The sequence below is a fragment of the Heteronotia binoei genome, chromosome 6 (genome assembly GCF_032191835.1).
Source record: "Heteronotia binoei isolate CCM8104 ecotype False Entrance Well chromosome 6, APGP_CSIRO_Hbin_v1, whole genome shotgun sequence".
NCBI lineage: Eukaryota > Metazoa > Chordata > Lepidosauria > Squamata > Gekkonidae > Heteronotia > Heteronotia binoei.
Genome location: NC_083228.1, coordinates 39,254,741 through 39,269,764, shown reverse-complemented (window position 1 = coordinate 39,269,764; position 15,024 = coordinate 39,254,741). Strand labels below are relative to the sequence as shown.

Here is a 15,024-nt window from a genome sequence, read left to right as displayed (position 1 = left end):
CCACTCACATTAAACATTTTTAGTTTGAGACTACCTCAAACATTTTCAAATGGAGAAGAACACTGGGTTTAATAGTGAAGCAGCTAAGGTAGTGAAATCTATTTATGCAATTTAAGGTTAACTGAAATCTGAACTCATTAAATCTGTCAAACAATCTGCTATAGCTTTTTTTTTTTTTGCAGGATTATGAATCTAATAATATACCTCTTCTTCCACTGATTGAAATTCTTTATCATCCGGAGAAAGGTCTATGAGGATAGTTCCACTACCAGAAGTATTTAAAGTCAGGTAGGGATTAAGACCTATGAGTAAAGCATAAAACAAGAACTTCAGGTAAAATTTAAACTCAAGCAGCCAATTTCAAAACCACTGTTTTATTAGAAATAGCACAAAAATAAAAGTGCAATGCATCTTACGACATCCAAGAATCTTGCTTTCGAGTTTCTACATTTCAAAATGCATAAAGAGAGACAGATAATATTACTAAAAATCAGATGGTGGCAGAGAGGGGAGTTTAGAATCTCATAGAAGATTGTATCAATTTATAAAAGTGCAGTCTGATTCAAATGGAACACAGGAATAACAATAAATGAAACATCTCAACACAGGATCCTTTGCTTTAGGAAACGTAATACTCTGTAGAGTTCATGTAAAAGAGGTACATGAAAAACAAACTTGGAGAGCCAATGCTGCAGAAGAACCAACAGGCATCTTCTTACTTGTTTTTATGGAGCAGTCCATATTTTCTTATAAAATCTTTAGTGGATGACTGTCCAAGGATGACTGACTGATCACTTCTTCAAAAGATGCATTCCACTATAATAAGGTCCAACTCATGAACACAACTGACTCACAGAATTGCGTTACAGGTGAGTTTTTAAAAAACAGGATTTAAATCAATTTTAACAGTATTACAGGCAAACGGTTAAAACAGGTAAAACAATGAAGAACAAAAAGGCATCAATACAGATACTTCATACTTGTCCTTTCTTGATTAAATCTGAGAATGAAGAAAAGAAACCCAGTCTGCTCTTAGTATTTATCCAGTGAAATGAAGCTTTCAACTACACCAGTGTTTAAAGATGTGATTGTAAACTTGTTTAAACTACTGCAACATACCTTGCTGTCCTGAGATTAATCTTTCAACTCCTTTAATTATTTTGTGTCTATGCCCATAAGCATTAATTCCAATTTCCTTTAATTCTTTGTGCCCCATTTCAACTAGAACATCCAATGTTATCTAAAAAGAACAACAACTTATATGAAGTGTAACATATAAAATTCAGACTGCTGAATAGATCTAACATGAAGAAAACTCATTAAGACTGCCAATTCTTCTAGCTTGGGAAATTCCAAAGGGAAGACCTGAGGTAGGAGCTCAGCAGATATGTGAAGTCACATCCTGATCGAAGGCCAGCTCCACCCTATCCTACAACTCTGTTCCTCAAACATCAGAGCCATCATCTGGCTGAGACTCAAGGTAGATGACAACATTTAAGAAACAATAAAATGCAATAAAAACAGTAAGTTCTGGCATATCATAACCAGTGCAAAAATAGACTACAAATATTAGAAACAATGAAGTAGGAACAAAAAAGCAGACAAACTACTTCAACTCTATTCCCTTTAGGAAAGCAACCTTTTGAACAATGCTATTTTAGTACAATCCTATTCCCATTAGCAGAATGGAGCTGCAGATTGATCTAATTGTCTCTGTTAGTTGTTCTTTACTGCAGTATTAATAGATAAATGCTGGACTACCAGAAAGTTTGTGAATGCAAGCAGTCATTGTCCAGAAGGTATTTCTAAATCATCATATAACCTATGAATACCCCATGAATTAGTTTGCAGTCCTTTAAGGACAGAATGTCAAAATCATAATCCACATAACAAAATCCCAATTATAGGTCTTCTTCTCAATTTGAGATACGTATTTCTCATTTGACTTTTCCTGCTCCTGAAAATATATAATTTGTCTGCTTAGAAGTTTCCACATCAATATGGCTTACTTACTTGCTCTCTTTCAAATATATCAATCAAATGATCAAGTCCAAGATTTCTCACAAATTGATTTATGCTGAAATCTACACCTGAAACTGAAGAGGAAAGCATATATTAGCAGCATATAAACTGAAATAACATATTTACCTTATTCCAATCCTACTTTAGCATTATTATTGATCAGGAACAATAATCAAATTATTGATTGTCTCACAGCGCCTTGAATATGCAATGACAATAAAATTGCCCAGAAAAATATTACAGATTTGAAGCATAATTAGCTACTAAAAATAACCATTTTAACATCTCTCTTTATCTAGGGGTTGATCATGGCTGATTGTCGAAGCTATCACTACTGTATCTGAAACACCATTAGAGAGACATCTGTATCTGAGAAATTTTCCATTTTATTCAACATCACATGATGTTGCCGCACTGAGCACTGATGACTGCTTGAAGTCTCCATAGTGTTTAAAGAATCATACACCTGCAAGAATAAGCTAATTCAGTATCAAGAGCAAAACTCACCTTCTTTTGTCTCTAAGCCAGTAGCTCCCTCAGCACCACTTGTACTAACAACCGAGAGTTCAGAAAAGCTACCAGACAAATTGTCAAGGCTGCTAGCAGCTGACAGATTAGAAGGGCTGGATGGAACGGAGGAAAGTGAATCAGCTGAAGATCCGGTGTTCTGAGATACACTTATAAGCTGAGGTTTGTAACAAGATGGCAAGGCAGAAGGAGGCATGGCGGCTGTCAATAATGCACTAACATCATCTGCCTGAGAATTAAAAGAATCAGGAGACAATCACATATAAAACAGAACCGAAACAAGTTAAGCATTTTCTATATACTAATACAGAGTAATGCTAACATGATCTTTTAACAGGGCTATGCTGATTAAAAAAAATTTAAATTTAATAAAACCTTAAAGATAAAACAAAAATGTTCAGATATACTATCACTGCTCAGGTCTAGAGATTCCTTATGCATAATCACTCCAATGCAAAAGGTGGTACAAAGTGCAGCACCACAGCCTGCATTTTGACTATGGATGTGGAAGATCCAGATTAAAATCTGCAGACTGCCATAAATCTCTAGGCAAGTCCTGCACAAATTTATTTGTGTGCAGCATAACCTATCTCAGAGCCCTGTTGAGAGTATAAACAAACACTTTTTAAAAAGCATCCTGGAAGATTCTATAATAGGTGGATAATCATGTACAAGACTGTAGGGCATCACTGAGACACAATGATGTTTAAGGCAGCATTGTTTAATACAATGAATAAGACATTTCTAGATCAGCAACTAGCCAATTGTGTTTACTTATCAACAAGCAATTTAAATTAATTGTGTATGCATTCCAGAACAGCAGTCATGCTAATCTGTTCCACAGGGGTGGGGGTGAGGAAATCAGATGCATCTGATGAAACAGACTGTTGCCTACAAAACCTTCTGCTGCAGTAACATCTAAAGTGCTTCAAGAATTAATACAAAACTATATTGGTATAAAGTGACAGAAAGTATATTTCTGCTTATAGCACAGGAGATTTATGATGCTCCTGGATGGGTTGCCAAACCTAAGTGGGTATGCTGCATGCAACGTTTGTGAGTTACAACTCTATCAAAAGGACTGTTTAGAGATGTTGTTTTAGTAGCACAAGCACCAAGCAATACATTAATAAATGAACTGAAATTCCACAGCAGTTGCTTATTTTTCCTTCTCTGAAAAATGTACTTCAAAAATCTGTAACCAGACTAAATTCCTTATGTCAGTCTTCAATATTACTTGAGGAATATCTAATTTTGTTTCAGATGGTGACCCAGTAGAGTAATGCAAAGTTTTTAAACTTCCAAATCTTATGTCCTGGGCCAGCAACTAAAGTTTAATACAAACTTCCCCAGAATTCCCATAACTTACGGTAACTAGGTCTAATGGTGTTTGTCCTTCCTGGTTTTTCAGAGTAGGATCAGCTCCATGTGCCAATAACAAGGCACAAAGCTGTGTCCTTCCTTTCTGGGCTGCTTCATGCAAAGGTGTGAAAGCCCATTTGTCCGTAGCATTTACACACGCATTATACTTTATAAGTAAAGCTGCTACGTCTACATGCTGTAAAATAAAATAAATTTATGTAGTGCAAACCTCAGAAGAAAAGGCTCCTGTAAACTTTCTTTGGATGCCCTAAGGAAGAAAAAATGGCAAACATACATTCCATTAATGCAAAAAGGGCAGTACAGGACAGTAAGTCAATTTACTCCCTCACTGCATATGTCTCTCACAATAAGTGAATCTGACTGGAAGCTTGACTTGAGGAAAGAGATACTCAAACTATATTCTCTCTTCGAATAATTTTCTAATGACTATTTTCCACAGTTGTTCTTACTGCATCTTCTTATAGGCAGCCCCCACTCCCATTCTAGCATGATTCTTCTATCCCTGTGGGTCAGAGAGGGGTGAAGAAGGGCTGTGGCTTAGTGGCAGAGCATCTGCTTCGCATGCAGAAACTCCCAGGTTCAGTCAACAGTATTTCCAATTTAAAAATCTTTGGTTAAAAGGATTGAGCAGTGAGTGATGTGAAAGACCTGGAAAGTTGCAGCCAACTTGAGAAGCCCCTGACAGACCAATAGTCTGACTCAGTATGGCAGAAGTTATATCACATTCAAGACATACCCCTTCCACACACACAGCCCTAGGCCAAACAAGCCAATAGTGAAAGAGCTGCAATTAATCTCTCAAATGCTATGGATAAACAGCACTAAACTTCTATATCAACAGCATCAAAGGCAAAGGATATGAACCTTTTAAAAAAGGGAATGAGTGCCATTTCCCCCAAAGCTAGCTGTGAATCCAAGGCGGATGGCCCACAAATATCTAGGGCTGCAATTCTTTTCAGAGAGATTAGAGAAATGAGACTTCAGCAAACTCCAACATTGTTCTCAGAGGAACCAAATGCTTTATTGTTATTATTTTACTAGTGCTGGAAATCAGTAGGTTCACTAATAATTAAGGTTACTAGAAACGGATTCTATATTTCCAGGAGAATAACAATCAACAGTACCTTCACCATTTTATTTATATTATTTACAGTCTGCCTTCCTCACTGAGACTCAAGGCAGATTACACAGATAAAGTCAAGACAATCAACAGGCTGGGACACTCAATAAACAATGCAATAGGATTAGGGTTGTAGAACCAACAAGAAACTGAAAATCTTGATGAAACTGTCTTGTATCTTGTCACAACCTACTGACATTGTCAAAGCAAAAGTTCTTAAAGATGCTACTTAATGTGATATTATATAGTTCTGGGTTCTGAAGAGCACTACAGAAACCCAAAACAGTGATGCCACACAAACTGACTGTGAACTTGAAGGAACTACATAAATTTATTATCTGGCATATGGGTGAGAGGAGTGTTGAAAGAAGAGCACCAACAGCAAAGTCATATTGCGTGTCTTTCAATCTACACCCAAGATTGCAATCTATATACGCTTGAGAATACATCCCACTTAACTCAGCAAGCATAAACTAGGGAAATTGAGCCCAGGATGTCTACTAAGTTGCTCAACATATGAGGTTCCTCCCCACATCTTAAATAATATTTATCTCTTTTTGCTAGGTAATCCCTATAAATCCATTTAGTAACTCTTACAGCTTTCCTGTAAACAAGGCCGACACTGGCTTGCCTGTATGACTAACCCGGTGCTTCTTGACACTGAGATAGCATCTTGCCTGAGGCCACCCAGCAAGTTCAAGGCTCAGATGAAACTTGAGCTGTAAACCTTGGTCTCATATATGTCATGATGTTAGATCCTAGCTCCCTCTCAATGTAATCCCTTTGTATGTATTTCATGGAATCACAGAGTTGGAAGGGACCTCCAGGGTCATCTAGTCCAACCCCCTGCACAATGCAGGAAACTCACAAATACCTCCTCCTAAATTCATAGGATCCTCATCACTGCTGGATGGCCCTCTAGCCTCTGTTTAAAAACCTCCACAGAAGGAGAACCCATCACCTTCCGAGGAAGCCTGTCAGGAAGTTCTTCCTAATGTTGTGCCAGAAACTCTTTTCATTTAATTTCAATCCACTGGTTCTGGTCCTACCTTCTGGGTCCACAGAAAACAATTCCACACCATCCTCTATAAGCCCTTCAATTTCATCAGGATATGACACATATAATGCCACGACTGTCAATTTTTTTACTATAGCAAGGTCTTGGCAGTTACTTACCATGATGGTGATTAGAGGAGAAAATAAATCCAGTCAGGTTTTGCAGGGATTAGTACACAGAGTCAACATACAACCAAGAGTACTTGGTTCTGCAAAAAGTGCATCTTAGTATTTCAACTGACTGAATCAGACATTGCACAAGCAGAGTTAATTGCAATGCAGAGTAAATAACACTTCTATTGTAAGGCAAATGCCATTGAAGGATAAGATACACCTCCCTGAAAGCTGGTATCAACCGCAGAGCTGTACACACAGGTGAGCCTTCAAGCATGCACACACTCTTCTGTCATACACGGCACTGGCAAAAGTTAATCTATTTTCAACTCATAACATGGATCTCAAGAAATAATTCATTTGAGACACAACATTCTACTCCATTAAAAAAGTTAGAAAGAGCATGCTTAGGGGGATACTATTCCTGTAAGCTAGTGTGGTGTCAGGACAGATGCAACTGCATTCAGGAAGGAATACAGAAACTATTCACTGATAAAAATCCTGCAAGACTTGGAATTCCCAGAAATCAAACATCTAGATCAGTACAAAACAACAGAAATGAGAGAAACCATTTCTAATAGTTTTTTTTTACCCTAATCTTTGGAAAAGCCTATACCTTAATTGGGCTGGAGAGGCTCTCAAACTATTCCTCATCATGAAAAAAAGAAAACTAATCACATATGTACTTAATATAAAATCTCTCTCATCCTGGAAGACAAACTATCTTTCTACTGGGGTTAATTTTGCTGCAGGAACAAGATCCTGACTTAAACCAATGATTACTCATTGCTTTCTGCGATAAATTGAGAAGCAGCATGATGCACACTCCCTGTTTCCTCCCAAGCAATACTTGGGCAGGAACACAGCCCAAGAATCAAAAATATGCAACAATGGATAAAACAGGCTACAAAACACACCTTCTAAGTTATCTCAATGCCATCTGAATGGCTACTGTAGGCAGACTTATGCTCATATAATGAACATTCTAATTCTGACAGCTAAATCAGTCTGTGCGCAAGTAATGAAACTAATTATGGAATACAATAGAGATCTTTTAAAATGGTTGAAGGCGTACATATAATCCTACATATTTTGAGCGTTTCCATAGCTCCCAAAGATTTTAAGCTACTTACCCCATAGGATGCTGCATTGTGTAGTGGAATTAGACCTCCTTTGTCCTGTGCATTAACATCAGCTCCATGTTGTAACAGGTATTCTGCAACCTCCAAATTATTGTAGCCAGCTTGCAGACAATGGGACAAAAATAAAAATTCTTGATGCAAAATCAGCTAAAAAAAGAATCACCAGAAAAAACTACCATCCACTTTCCCCCAGCTTTCTTAAAATAAAGAGTACTCTGTCTCCCACCTGTTTTTTAAAAACAACAAACAACAGATTACAATAGTTTATCTACAATATTTGTACACTGCCTTTCCATAAAACTTAAGGTCCTATGGGACAAACAATCAAAACATCATTTAAAATGCAGTTAACTATATATATAAGAATGTTTAAAACAATTTAAGGAGAAGGGCCAACAAGAGTTATCAAGAAAATGCTTAACCAAACTTCACCAAGCTGGAAGAAGACAAGATAGGAAGGCAGATGAATCTCCCTGGGGATGGATTTGCAGATTTTTGGTGCATGACCAAGAGGGACATTACCTCGGTTGCCACTAGGGATATACATTCAGATCGGCCAAGCCAAAAATATCTCCATATAATGCCTATATGGCATTATACAGCCTCCCCAGAAGCTGAATCAGATTCTCTGATCTGATTCAGCTTCCTGGTTAGATATTGCCGCATAGGAGCCAAATCTATTCTGCTCCTACACGGTGATCCTGAATGCCAGGCAGAAATCTCGCTAGGAAAGGGAGTGGTGGGGGATGGGGGCGTTTGAAAGGCTATCAGGCATTTCTGCCTGACAGCAGGGCTGACATGCTGGCCTCACTGCTAGGCAGAAACTTAAAGCTTCTATTTGACTCCCTCCCTTCCCTTCAACCTGCTTGATAGCAGGGGCAAGGAGAAAAAAAGGAGAGGGGGTTTGAAAGGCGTCCAGGCATTTCTGTCTCATAGAGGGGCCGGCTAGCTGGCCCACTACCAGACAGAAACATCCAGCTTTTCTTTAGCTCCCTTTCCCTTTGCCCCACTTGGAAGCGGGGCGAGGGAAAGGGTGGGGGGACTGAAATTTCTGCCTGGCAGTGGGGATGGCACATTAGCCTCACTGCCAGGCAGAAAATTCTGGGTTCCCAAGTAGAGGGGAGTGAATCTGACCTGCTCTACCTTCCCTTCCCTCCAAGATGCCTCCACGATCTCTCCTCTCTTCCCCAGCTGGCCCACTTTGGCAGGCTGGCTGGGGAAGTGAAGGGGAGTGAGAGTGCATCAGTTTCACTCTCCTCTGTTTGGAAGCTGAGGGGAGAAACTGACTCCCTTTCCTTTCCCCATCCAGCCTGCCACAGTCTTTCTCAGCTCTCATATGAAACTAACCAATCAATCCAGTCATCCTCAGAGGCAATGCTTTGGTTGCCCCCAACATCTGAGGCTAGATGGGTGGCAACCAGAGGTGTGCATGGGGGAAAAAACTGGCATTTTCCAGGTTCGGGTAAACCAAACCTGAAAAATATTGGACAGAGTAGACAGTACAGAGCTGGGCTAGACAGCCTGAAAGTCTCACAGGGAATATACAAGGCACATATGCAAGCCTGGATAGTAATTGAACAGGCTATTATTACATTTTTCCAAACATGATTAATTTTTTGATCCCTGTACAATGATTTTACAAGTTAATCACAATCCAATATATTAATCAGAAGCAATAGTAGTTTGAATCTACATTGTTGTAAACAAACATTTGAATTTCCCTAAGAAATGTATTACCAAATGAACATGCTATTATGACACCAGAAAACACCAACCTGCTAAGTGCAAAGGAGTTGAATGTCGCCCTTGTGTATCTCGACAATTTACATTATCAGGAGAACACAATTTCTTCACCCGAGCCAAACAACCTTTCTTTGCCGCATCTAGCAAAGCTGCATCTCCTCGAAGGAGATCCTGAATATCTGTGTCACCATCTTTGACAAGGTCCAAAGCAGTATTCCCATCTCTGTTTTTTTTTGTGGGGTCAGCTCCATGCTATTGTTCATTAAAAAACAACCCCAAAATAGAAATACATATATTCAATTCCATAAAATGAGAATGAAGATGCAAAACAGAAAAACATATGTATATCTGTCGATCTACTGGTGAGGTCAGTTTCTATTTATATGCTTAACACATACAAAGGATCAATACTAACACATTTTTATACAAATTTTTAAAAACCCTAAGGCATAAATAAAAACACAATTTAGTTGAAATGTTACACACTTTTCAGCTTCATATACAACATACCTGTAGCAGAAGTTTACAAATTTCATATTTCCCCTTTGCAGCAGCTTCGTGCAAAGGAGTGAACTTCCACAGATCTGCTACGTTCACAACTGCACCATGTTTAACAAGTAGTTCAGCCACTTCATAGTGCCCATAAGAACAGGCATTATGCAAAGGGACAAGGCCTCTGAAAAGATTGCAGAAACATCTGTGTCAAAACAGCAGCAGGAAATCTGCCTAGAGAACATGTTCAATACATTACAGAAAATACTAAAATTGCAATGAAATCTTCCTGAATTTCTAAGACGGTCCTTTCCACCCTGGTTCAGCAGGCCTTTGAGGTCTGTTCCAATCAAGCAGTGAGACTGATTTAAGATTTGCGTCACAGCCTTCTGATTTGTAGCCCTATCAAATCTACCCTAGCTTTGCAGACCTTGCACAAACATTTCTCTTAAATTTGCTTTTAAAGTGTAAGTTTTAAGGAGCTTATTATAATATTCTGAGGCTGCAAGTCTCCATGGAACATATTGCAGCTTGCCTTATACACTTTGAAAAGGGGTTGTCTGGCATGTTGGGGAGGGCTTGGGGGTCTACTAAAACTTCTGGTGAAAATTGGGGGGGGGGGGCGGTCCTTATTGTGCTCCTACTGTTTGAGAACCACTAATTTAAATCACAAACTTCAGAAAGTCAATGCAGAGAGCTACACAATGGGTATCAGCCAGAAGATCCAACTATGCCAACTGCAACTGTACAGTAATGAAACAGAGTAGACTGAGAGTGGATGGAGTGATCTCAGGGAGAACACTTAAAGACAATACTTAAATAATCTTTTTGAGAATGCCCGAAGCTATGTGTACACAAACACTAACTAAAGGATGTTTTAAAAGGTGCATTTGCACTCTATTTTTTCACCAGTAGAAAGGAACATTCCCTCTTGTCCCCCAACAGCTTTCTGTTAATCTTCACTGTCAACTTGAGGTCATATGACCTCAGTCACACAGACCTATATGGTCACTAAAATCTTAATCTCAGGAGTCTAGGAATATGTCAGCCTGCAACATTTAATTCCTCAATTCCTACTACAAGGAAGACCATCTGCAAATCCTAAAATCACATAATGGAGTATTTACCCTTTGTCTTTTGCATGAACATCAGCGCCGTGCTGCAGAAGATATTCAACCACAGACACTCTATTATATCCTGCTGCAAAGTGAAGTGGTGTGGATTGACGCCCTTCAATGTCCCGGCAATTCACACTCTGTATTGTACATAACTTCTGCAGAACCACAGTTATTGGTATAAAAAGCAAAAAGAATCACAGATCATTGCCCTTCTGCATAAACAGATTAATTATTAACACAGTTTCATCCAGAGTCTGTTTACATATGAATTTTCAACAGGACTTGCTTCCTCCCATAGCAGATTCTGGGTATTTCAAGAGAAAATATTTTTATTTGGTGGTACAGGGACTACCGCTTTGGACTTTTCACATCAGATACCAAATCAACATGGTTCATCTCTTAAGTTTTAGTACTTTACTTGAAGCAGCCGGTATGTAATCATAAAAGGCCACTAAGATTTCCAACTGCTTTTCTTTTTAAAAATTTATCTTTAATAAAGATGATGACTCTCTTCAAGTCCCTTACTAAGGAGCATTTTTCAACAGAAAGTAATGAAGAACAGGCAACTCCTTGTGCTAATGGTATTCTAAATGTACTTTTCAGATAATCGCTGTAATTATCCTAGTGTTGTCTAGGCTGAGAACCCTAAATTTTGTTCCTACTTGCACAGTACCCTTTTCTGTCATGGAGGCAATGCTTTGGTGTTTGAGTGCTTCCACTCACACAAAAACAATTTTTTTCATGACCCACAAAGTATGTTGTACTAGAGGAACGAACAAGGTAAGCAGCGAAAAATTGCCTCTGCAACAGATGAACAGGAACAAGAAGAAAGATGGCTTAGAACCCAAAACTTAATTTCTTTGACTCTCTTTCGGAGGGAAAAAGATCTGTTAGATGCAGTATATACTGTAAACGAAACTCAATTTTTATTTTAAAAGTCATTTTGTACTCTTAAGATTGTAGAACTACCTCTTTTGCATCAGACATCTATATTTCCGTTTACACATGTATATACTCCATATCTCATTTACAATATTCTTTGCTTTAAACTAGCTCTCAGGAAGCCAGCAACCATTCTCTGTCTGTGGAGAAAAGCACCCTGACTGGCCAGGGCTACTTTAACATTTTGCTGTCCCACGTGCCCTCTGTCTTGGTACCCCCTCCAGCAGTATACTCTAGCCAGGCAGTAGGAATAGGTGCATATACCTCTTCCTGTGTCATCCCCATACACCTTGTCTTGGGTGACAAGGTATTGGGGATACCCACTTCCACAATGATATGAGCCAAGTAGATTCACCTTTGCATTGGCTTTGGGAACCAAGTGTGATGGCATGGGTGTGAGTTGCAACTCACACTGAAGCCCCAGCAGGGTGACAGCAGTAGAACCACAGGTATGAGGAGTAAGACCTTCTCCAATGCCACCTCCAGCAAACTGGTGCCACAAATACCAGGGTGGGTCATTTGGAAGCCTTCTGCTTCTTGGGTTAATCCTCCCACTTACTCTGAAGACAGGACAAACACTGCAGCTGCATTTCTTTATATTGTTTAAATGATAAACGGAAGCTTAAGCATACAACAGTATTTGAGAGCCAGTTTGGCGTAGTGGTTAAGTGTGTGAACTCTTATCTGGGAGAACCGGGTTTGATTCCCCACTCCTCCACTTGCACCTGCTGGAATGGCCTTGGGTCAGCCATAGCTGTCACAGAAGTTGTCCTTGAAAGGACAGCTGCTGTGAGTGCCCCCTCAGCCCCACCCACCTCTCAGGGTGTCTGTTGTGGGGGGAGAAGATATAGGAGCTTGTAAGCCGCTCTGAGTCTCTGATTCAGAGAGAAGGGTGGGGTATAAATCTGCAATTCTTCTTCATATGGGCAAAAATAGGCCTATTTTAATGTGCATATAAATTTTTGTCCACATTCCTCAGTTCTTCCACAAGAAGGTTTGCTCAGTTAATTGTGGAACTATTACAAGAATATCATCTCTGCATTTCACATACCATATTACTATGCCTTTCATACTCTGCCTTAAATGAAATCTCAGGATGTGACTAATTCAGTAGTTTACAGCACAATCCAAAGGGGGGGGGGCGGAAAGTCTTCTGGGAGCAGACGAACTGCTACGTGGGTGCAGGAAGGGTTTGCACCTACGTACGACCGGTGCCACCACAGCGGAGGGGAATTATGTGGGCGGGGGGCCGCCCAAGCGCCACTCCGCCCAAGGGCAGCAGCCCCTGAGGGCTGCACCCAAGTGTGGGCGGAAGTGAGGCGGAGCACGGTGTTCAGGCGGAGGAGGGGGTGGAGCTGGGGGCACGGCCAGGCTTAAGTAGCTTCCTGAGCAGTTTGGCCCATGACATGACCCCCCCTGAGTGGTGCAACTTTATGCCGGCAAAAATAGCGGTGTGTCCCACTCATTGAAATCAAAAACAAAGGTTGCCTCCACCAGTGCGAAAGCTCGTAAACCCCTTAGGGAGCAACGTGATTGCCTCGCCAATTTCCTCGCACCTCAGGCTGACGAGCCCCCTCCCCAGCACCCAATTGTGGTCTCCCCCCTCCTAGAAATACTTCCACTCTGGCCTCGCACAACTCAGTTGTTAGGGAGAGGAGCATGTGGTGTGAAACTCTGCTGGTGAGCTCCCGGCCATACAGATTTAGAGTGAAGGACAGGCAGGCACGTTGGTGATGGGTTTTGCACTGCGCGGTTGCTTTGACAGTTTCTTTGACTAACTGCTCTAGTTTCCAGGTCTCCACAGGTTCCGGGCTCCCGGAAGCTCTGCGTGCAAGGACTGTCGCCCATGGCTGGGTAAGTTCCACTGCCCCCCCAGCCTCCCCCTCCCCCTGCTCTCAACCACTTGGTGTGCGAGTGTTTCTGGCACTTGAACCAGGCAGTGGGCTCCAGCAGGGGGCATTTGCTGACCCCACTCCCCTGTGCTGCCGCCTGCTCTCTTCCCTTGGTCTGCCCACTGCCGCGTTCCCAACCCCTGGCAGGGCATGGGGTGTTTGTGTGCGGCAGCTGCCCCGTTACGGGGGGGGGGTGGGTGTCAGAGACTGTCCCTTTAAGAGAGTGCCCAGCTGAAACGCAGCCTGCTCTTCCAGCCGCCGCCCCTGCAAGTGCTCTTGATCTCTTGTCTCCGTTTTGCAGGTGGGACTCCAACACAGAGGCTTATGCGTGTGTCGTTCCACCATCCCTCACTCCCTCAACTGTTTCTGCCCGCCACTTGGAATGGAGCCCCGCTAAGATGAGACTGCCCAGCATGAGCCAGGGAGACTGTTGCACTCTGTTGTCTCTCCTGCTTGGCATCTGCTGCACGTTCCCTGGGCAACCCCCCCCCTCGTCAGTGGCATCTCTGAGGGAATGCCTGGGAGGATGGGCAGACTTGGTTTTGGGGGGGCGTGTTGGTCTACGAGCGGCCATGCTGCCCCCCGCGTGGCTGGACTGGGGAGGGGAGTGCCACCCCTCAGCCTCCCCGACCCCACAGGGCTGTTGTGCGCAGGGCACTAAGGGGGGGCTGATGAAGTGGACTCAAGAGTTCTGCGGCTGATGCACTCGCACTCTGAGTTCTGCGGCCCTCGGTGGTGTTCCATGCACATGGCAGGGGGCATCAGGGCAACACAGGGGATCTCTGGGTGGAGGGGTGTCTGCTGCTGGGCTGCTCACTCCCAGACACACATTCCAGCCACTGTCTATGACAGCAGGAGGGTGTGAGGGGATTGACGGCTTCTCTGTGGTCCTGTGCGGGCCTCTCTTGCCCCCACCCCAGCCTTGCCACCAAGCCAGGCTTCTTGTGCGTACATGTCCAGCCTCACTCCTGTTCCCTCCCCGTGTTGGTGGGACATCTCTCCTTTGCCTGTGAAGGTCTGCCATTCATTGGCTCCATTCTCTGTTTGGGGGCAGATTGGGGATGGCTATCAACCTCTCTGGGCCGCCTCTCCCCATCCGTGACTGTCATGAGCCACGGTGCATGCGCCAGTACTGGCCAATGGGGGGTGGGGTGGACCTCCCCTCCGGCTGCCTCCGCCTCCCTTGCGTGCCCACGCCAGTGGCATTGCCATGGCGACTGTCTCCCTCATGGCAAGCTATGCCTCTCCCCTCCCCACGCTCCAGTGTGCCGAAGTCTACTAGCGGCACGGCAGCTACACCATGGCCAGCCACCACTTATGTCTGGATTGGGCTGCCCGTTAGGCAGCTGCTCCGGGTGATAAAATCAAAATTTCAACACTCAGAAACTGACTAGAAAATACAGTGTTTGAGTTTACTGTTCAGCAATTAATATGCAAAAAGACTTGAAAATAAATTACTTTAGAAGTAAGCC

The 15,024-nt window shown here is 42.2% G+C and overlaps 1 protein-coding gene across 3 annotated transcripts in view; it reads right to left on the bottom strand.

Annotated features, from left to right (window-relative positions):
- The window catches only part of TNKS2 (tankyrase 2), a 44,638-nt gene that overhangs the window by 11,679 nt on the left and 17,935 nt on the right, over nucleotides 1-15,024 (bottom strand). For 2 of the 3 annotated variants that reach the window (XM_060241312.1, XM_060241315.1), the window contains exons 14-22: nucleotides 10,728-10,873; nucleotides 9,619-9,784; nucleotides 9,141-9,360; nucleotides 7,357-7,466; nucleotides 3,920-4,108; nucleotides 2,530-2,779; nucleotides 2,014-2,096; nucleotides 1,120-1,240; nucleotides 205-302 (exon numbers count right to left, since the gene is read on the bottom strand). In XM_060241312.1, the coding sequence (XP_060097295.1) occupies nucleotides 205-302; nucleotides 1,120-1,240; nucleotides 2,014-2,096; nucleotides 2,530-2,779; nucleotides 3,920-4,108; nucleotides 7,357-7,466; nucleotides 9,141-9,360; nucleotides 9,619-9,784; nucleotides 10,728-10,873 (1,383 nt within the window). The remainder of the gene's footprint in view (nucleotides 1-204; nucleotides 303-1,119; nucleotides 1,241-2,013; nucleotides 2,097-2,529; nucleotides 2,780-3,919; nucleotides 4,109-7,356; nucleotides 7,467-9,140; nucleotides 9,361-9,618; nucleotides 9,785-10,727; nucleotides 10,874-15,024) is intronic. The other variant, XM_060241313.1, reaches the window with a different exon arrangement.